We start from the raw sequence: 8,145 nt of genomic DNA, 5'->3' as shown, positions 1-8,145 counted from the left end.
TTGCAATAAAATTATTTTAGAAATATTTTCTATGAAAATAAAAATATATTTTTTCTATGAAAATATTTCCAAAAATATCTCCAAAATATTATATTATATTCAATATTTTAATATAAAGTATCATTTCCTAACATTTTTGAAAGGTATGGAATACAATTTTCAAAATGCTCTAAAAAACATTTTCTTTCAAGAATATTTTCCATCGTCATAGACTCATTCGCTTTCATAGACATAAGTATTGTCCAATTCTGCATCCGTATGAATTTCACCATTACTGGAATAAGATACTTTGCTATATTTATGGACGGATTTTCGTTTACGGATGTACCAGGTAAACACAAAGTAAATAATAATAGCAATCATTAAGCCCAAATTGACTAAAAATGCCATAGTTAATCTGTGGAACCACACTGTAGATTGCATTTTCCAGGAAATGCTACTCAACACGCACAATGACTTTCCGTTGTTCCACGTAAACATCGAATCTGCGTGACAGGTGATGCAGTCCGTGTCACTAGGTCCTTTGCAAGATAGGCACGAGTAATGGCATACGGTACAGAAAGCACCGGAATCGTTGTCACTTTGGACTTCGTAAGTTCCAGATGGACACTGTTCCAAGCAGTTGCCATTGTTGTGATTCCAACCCGGTTTGCACACTGAAAAATTAGATACACTATTGACGTTCTTCATTTTCGTTTAATTGAAGTTGTAATGTGAACTTGTAATGTGTTGTTGCTGTCGCTGTTGCTTATTGCAGTGTGACGTATTGTTACAGCTGATTGACACGTCAATGTGACGAATGTTACAAAAAATAATTCATATTGATTAAATTTAGATAATCTTTAGATTAAATTTAGATTGAATCTTTCTCGTAAAAAATAGATTAATAGAAATAATGATAATTAAATATAACAATAAAATTATTTAAACAAATAATAAAAATAGTATTATTTAAACAAATTTGTCTGTAATGCCATTCAATCGTTTGGATAGTTAATCACACAATATATAATTAGGTGTATTTGTAATATTCAATATGAATGAATTATATATTTAAAAATTATATATTTATTATATATTTAAAAAATAAATGTTTATGTAATGAAATATATTAAGATTAAGTAAACCACTGTTATAATTATTTCATTAATATATAGTTTAGGCTTTGACGAACATTGAAATCCTCGACATTAAAATCTGTAAAACTAATATTTAAATTTTATTGCTAGTTATAAATCTTTATAACTAGTTTTGGATATTGAACTTATAAATAATAGATATTAAATTATAAATTTAATATCTGTTATTGTAATATAAATTCTAAATATGAAATGTTATTGCCCAAATAACATAAGTCTAAAATTATGACATCTTTAAATCGTCTTTTAGACGCAAAAAACATCTTATGATCTGATTTTAGAAACTTTTTGTTGTAGATGAAGAAAACCATGTCTTATAGGTCGTATAAAAATCGATTGGATAGCTATGTGTAAATTTTACATAGAATTGATTTTACGAATAATGTTTTCTATGTATGTACATCTGAAACATTTAATATGAATTTATCAATTAGGCTTTAGATTTTTTTGGATAATTGATTAATTAAATATATTAGAAATATATGTTCATTGATAGGCACAAATTATTTTAAATAATCGATTTGTGCTGTCGATTCGCCCAGGCCTAAAATTATATATCTGTAATTCTTAAAAATACGTATTAATTAAAAAGTATATAACTAAAAAATAATATTAATCTGTTCATACTAAAAGAAATTCAAAAAAATGATCTTCGAAATATACATATATATTATATAAATACATGCACAAAATATTTTGAGAGTAACATTACTCTCAAAATATTGCGAAGCATGCGAAAGCATATATATGCCATGCTATATTCCATTTATAAATTTTACAAAAACAAATAATATTTATCGGAATACAGTACTTAAAATAGTAACAAATAAAATGCACATATATTATAAATACTATTTTACTGTTGCACTTGCATTGTGTATTGCATTCATACTTCATATATGTATTGCATTTAAATTTCATAACTCATATAGACATGACAAGTCTGTGGAGTTTACAAGATTTGTTATCTATAAATAAAATACATTAGTTTAATCTTCATTCATGCATTATGTACACTTTCATAACGAAATAAATTACTTTACATAACACACACTAATTTCTACAAAATAAAGTACAAGATGAATGACAATTGACAATATGTGTCATTATTATTATATGTGTACTATATGTATACTATATCTATATTAAAGTTTTTACAATGGCATCTTTAATATTGTTGTTTTTTTGTATACACACAGTTTGCGTAATAAAAAATAAAGTAAATGTATAAAAAAGGAGAACCGTGAAATTTTTTTTATATTATGTTAACCTCTCTTTTATATATTAATTGCAGATAAAAAGAGATAAAATACAGAAAAATATATTGTATTGTTTCCGTTCAGAAGCATAATATATCATACAATATAAAAAATAATACAGCGACATATATTAACATTTAATACATACTTATTTCTTTATTAACGATTGAATCATACTCCATTACTATACTTTTATAAAATTTATAACATGAAAATGAAATGTATAAAAATATTTTGACATTTTGTTAATATTATTATTAATATTTATTACATAATAATATTAATTATAATATATGACATTATTTTGATAACTTAATAATATAATTATTTATTATCTAACGATAATAATTGTACTAATTAATACTAATTATAGTATAATATTGGTCTTTATAGCAAATTAATAAATGTGAAAATTTTTTACATTAAGAATGTAAACAAAGGAGATATGCATAGACAAAAGCAGTTGGTTCCGAAATGAGAAAATAGAAGCTATCTCTCATCAAAGTACATGAAACCTAAGGGAATATATTTATTTCTCAGAAGCTTTAAAATGAATTATATAGCACTTCTCTTAATAAATTAAGTACCATAAAATTCTATTAATTAAATTCATATTAAGTATCTTAATATGATTTTACTTACCAAGATTGTAAATTATTAATCATTTATATAATATGTCATGAAAAATATGAAAACTGCACAAAAATACGAAATGTTCCTAAAAAGTAATGCAATTACAAATCCAATTTTCTTTTTTCTCTCTCTCATAGAAGAATCAATTTCATTTTTTGTTATTAACTGGCTTTCTAATTAACTCTTGAACTTTTCCAAAGTAAAAACTTATTAAAAATTTTAATAACTTATTATTAAATTTTAAATAATTCGAGTTACTAGAATTTCTTTAGCTACTAACCTTAATAATTTATTAATGACGCATGATATTAAAAGCTTAATTAAAAAAAAAAGAAATTATATACATAAGAAAAATCGAAATATAAATCTTTTTCGGAAGATCTTAAAAAACAAGATATAAAATTAGACTATAACGGGAAAAATGAATTTCGATCCTTAGGTAACCAAGTACTTTTGAGATTAATAAATCACGCAATAGAGGATTAAAATAGGATATTATATAGAAAGAAGAAAGAAGTAAGACTCACCGTGCTGGTGAAGCGATCAGGGATAAGGCTGTTTTTTTTTGTATTTATGTGCGGTTGTGGAGATGTGGATGTGGTTGGTGATGATTGGTAGTTGGTTGCTGGTCTGAGAAAGTCCGCGTCCGGCACTCGTCCCCATGGAGAGTCCAAGTACCTAAATACGTTTTCTGAACCTGCTATAGGATAAAGGGATAAAAGGCAACGTTCGCGTGACAACTTCGAAATGGTTCATATCTCAACAAATAATTTAATCTTTATACGTGTAACGCTCGCCGAAAAAATCTTCCTCGCTTTTCAGATCATATTATTCATATAGGATATTTGAGAACCAGGAATTTTAGGAAACAATTTGGAGAACATTTTATTCACGTATCGACATGTAACTTTCTGTGATTTAAAATGACGGAATTAGAAAGAAAAGAGATAATATTCAGTGTTCTGTTTCGAATTAATAAGATAAAATTAAAAACATTAATTTAATAGCTGTAAGTTCTCAGATTGGAATTGATATCAAGAAAATATAAATCTATTTCACTAACAAAATGTGACAAATGGGAGTTTGTAAAAACAAGTCCACGCGTTTTCTATATATTCTAATAGAATTATTAATTGAAGTATAGTTATTAAATAATGCGTAAGAAAGTAAGAATATTGAAATGGATAGTAGATATTTGAATTATCTTCGAATGACTCAATTAAATTGACTGAATAATAAATTCTTGTTAATGTACTGGACATCAGGATTATCTGGCTGTGTTCGCACTGATTAATCAAATCCCTAAAAGTTATTGCCGCGCGGTGGATTAATCGTTCCTGTCCTAGAGGATCGCGATAAAGGATAATTGTACCAGGTCCACGAGCCACAAGCTCACACGTTTCTCTAACGTGTCGTCTTCCAACGTTCTCTACGTCCGTTTCGATCAAGATAGAATGAATAGATGATTCAATAAGAAAAGTATAAAAAGTGCATCATTAATTAAATTGCAAGATAGAATCACGTTTTCAGAAAATAAAATAGTTTTCAATAAAAATTATATGACTTACATATCGTGAATAAAAAAGTAACATAAAATCTTTGTTGAAATGTAAACAAGAATAGTATCATTTAATTATTTGTTATATCTTTTCAACATATAAAGTATTGGAACACAATATATAGTTCAACAGATTGGAAAAAGTGTGTCATGGTAAGAAAACTTCAATGATCGTGAATCATCTTAATATTATCAATTTTAAAGAAAGGAAAGACTAGAGAGCTCCTATAAATTTTATTTCTCCGTCATGCAAATATATTTGAACTGGGAATAGGAGTAAATTAGAAGACGCACTGAAATTGCCAATAAAATATACTTCAAATCACATTGCACAAATGCATGCATATAAGCGATAACGACATTTCAAATGAAATATCGTGTCATGCTGTTTCAAAAGCCATTTATTTTGACTAAACTTACTAAGTAAAAAATAAGTTAGAAGTTCAGTATTCAATGTGCATCAATATGCAGAATTTCGTGTAGAATTATTAATATTGCTGTATGATATATTATCAGTATTTTTCAAATCTATATATGTATCTTATGTATTTCATACATAATTAAAACATTTATAACCTAATTAAAAGATTTCTCTCTTATATCACATTGATATAATGTTAGATTGTTTACTGAATTATTAAATTATTCATGAAAATACATGAGAAGCATTTTCATACACACAGAAATTAAATTTTATACTGATATTCACTTCTTTGTTTATTTGTTTTGACGTCTATTATTCACTCATTTCTTCAAGTTTTTTCCGTTGTCTTAATACCTTTTTTCTTATAAAAGAATATGCCAATTACAGATTGGAGGGCATGCACATCGAACGATATGATTAAGGTTAATGTACATTCAAAGGAAATCATTGGTTATGCATTGTTATCTTTGATAAATTGAATATTCGTCTGAATTTATTTTGTAATCAAACAATGCTCAATTACTTGACCTTAATGAGAAATAAAATGTCTTTATAACCAGCGTTTTCCAGTAACTTTAACGCAGTTTGTCCTTTATAAACGCAATTTACAACATTTAATAACTTTAATTAAAATACTTATTAAGTTTCTAATTTCACGATGTCTTTGAAAAAAACTTCATCAAAGAAATATTAATAATCTACGATACAGAAAATTCTTATATCGATAACGTAAGTGCATCGTGTTTGATTATAAATTCTGCTTATATAATAATTCAAAGTAGTTATCAAAAACAATCTTTTTATAATATTTTTAATAGCTTGCAGTAATATTAAATTCTGTAATAGCAATGTTAAAATCAAAAACAGTCAATAATATACGAATTGTAAGAAAAATAACACAAAAAAATCACAGAGAATATTAATATTTTAAAATGACTAAAAAAAAAACAATTTATTTAATTCTGTATTATCTCAATGTTCTCAAAATTCATATAGATATCTATAATTATTCAAAATTACAGGAGTAATTTTGAATAATTATAGAATAAATTTACAGGAGATGATGATTATGAGAATTGAATGATAGCACAAAAAATTTAATCAAATGGTAAAATCATTACGAGAAAATTATGGCAACCATACAGACGAATTTATCACATAGCTTTATTTAAGAAATTAAGGCATGCTTTAATTGGCACATACCTGCATACGTCCTCGTATAATCAGGATTAGAACATCAAGCAGTGTTAGAAAGCGTGTTAATTGGCTCGCGAGTTGCAGATTAGTAAACTGATGGCGAACAATAGGATTGGAGTGTGAATCATATTAAAAAAGAAAAGGATAAGCGGATAAAGGAGTCGAATCACATTCATACTAAATAGTTGCATTGACCACATAAATAAATTATCATTTAATTTGTCAATTAAATGTCATAATTTAATATCATAATTAAATATCATGCGTTTAGCAGTTTAATTCTTCGGCGATTGTAATTCTAAATTATTATTGTACTCAATTTTCATATTTACTGTTGAGCGTAAATTTCTAATACGAATACGATCGACTCTTCGATCCAACTAAACCGCCTTACAACATCATCGGATTAATCCGCGGATTAATAATGTCCAAATCATTATTCAGGAGATTCTCCTCTTTTAATTCGTTCATGATATACAAATTCCAATGTCGCATATAATGACTCGTAGTAGTTCTGCCATTGCTTATACAATATATTATGTATATGTGTACATAAATGTGTGTAGCAGACACTCGCGCCCCGCACGACTCGCGCCTTTTTCCGCATCCTTTCCTTGCAGATTTCGCTGTCGGAAATTGACCGAATCCGACGGAATCTACAACGATATCTTTCAATGGCGAATCGTAGCAAAGAGAGGAGTAAAGTCAAGGAGGAAAGGAACGAAAGGGACGAGCGCGCGAGCGTGCAACGTGGGCGCGAATTGCGCGAACCGCACCTCACGATTTTCTCATCTTCTCGGAAACGTTATAACTTAAGATATGTCGCCTCTCCAAGCAAGATACATTTTACAATACATACAAACATTTACAATAGATACATTAACAATATGGCAGACAATCGCGGCGGGACAGTATCCGGCTCGGCTATGTATTTTAGATCCGATTAAACAGATCTTAGAATAATAATGTAAATGATTATTATAGTGCTGTCGGATATATATATCTACAAAATGATTATGCACATTCTTTATTGTGTATTGCACAGTAATTCTTCATGTACAAATATTAAAGCTAGATGAGTATTGAAAAAAGATGATATCCTATAAAACTTTGGATAAGCTGCAGGTGCAATTCTTTTGGAGAAAGTTTTGTTTCACCAATTTGTGCAATTTGTTCGTAAATACATCATTTTCATTTATGAATTAATATACTTTCATACAAAACTTTTTAAGTACAAAACTATAATATAGTGAGGACATCTATATTTGTAAGACTTATGTAAGAGACAAATAATATCTTTATTTTAAAATATAAATAAATATTGTAAAATAGTATTGAAAGTATTATAAAAAAAGAGAATGAGATTATAAAAAACCAAGTAATTATTCTTTTACAGAGCAGATTCGATGAATATAATGAGATTTAACGTAAAATGTAACTCGAGCGAAATTTGCAAATATTCGTTGGATTCGCTGAGAATTCTCCAGATTTTTCCAATCGTGAGAATTCGATTTAGGCATTTTCGAGTCGATGTTCACATAACGATTTTGTGAGGGATACACTCTGTGTCGTGTGTGATGTGAATTATTGTCGCGAGTGAACTACGTGTGATCGATACACAGTATCGAATGTTAAACGTCGACTGATCCTTAATTGTTCATCTGAATAAAATGACCAAATTTAATTTGGAAAAATCGAATTTCTCCCAATGTAAATTTCCAGCTCGGTTACATTCGACAAGATAAATCAAGTACAAAGTGCGTTCATGTGAAATTCGTGAAATGTGGATAAAAAAACCAAGCAAAAACAATTTTAATATCACCTCTCTCTCTCTCTCTCGTTTGATAAAATTGATTGTTCGTATAAATATACTTATTAAATCGAAATTATTGTGACAAAGATATACTATATATACATAAATATATATATATATAT

At 27.5% G+C, this 8,145-nt stretch overlaps 1 protein-coding gene across 2 annotated transcripts in view; it reads right to left on the bottom strand.

Annotated features, from left to right (window-relative positions):
- Positions 1 to 213: 213 nt before the first annotated feature.
- LOC108690640 (furin-like protease 1) overlaps positions 214 to 8,145 on the bottom strand; it is a 249,496-nt gene continuing 241,564 nt past the window's right edge. For both annotated transcript variants that reach the window (XM_018198031.1, XM_018198032.1), the window contains one exon: positions 214 to 656. In XM_018198031.1, coding sequence (XP_018053520.1) covers positions 214 to 656 — 443 coding nt within the window. The remainder of the gene's footprint in view (positions 657 to 8,145) is intronic.

Source organism: Atta colombica, unplaced genomic scaffold (assembly GCF_001594045.1).
Source record: "Atta colombica isolate Treedump-2 unplaced genomic scaffold, Acol1.0 scaffold34, whole genome shotgun sequence".
In the NCBI taxonomy this organism is placed as follows: domain Eukaryota; kingdom Metazoa; phylum Arthropoda; class Insecta; order Hymenoptera; family Formicidae; genus Atta; species Atta colombica.
The sequence above is the reverse complement of the archived record's forward strand: the minus strand, read 5'-3'. Positions and strand labels throughout refer to the sequence as shown.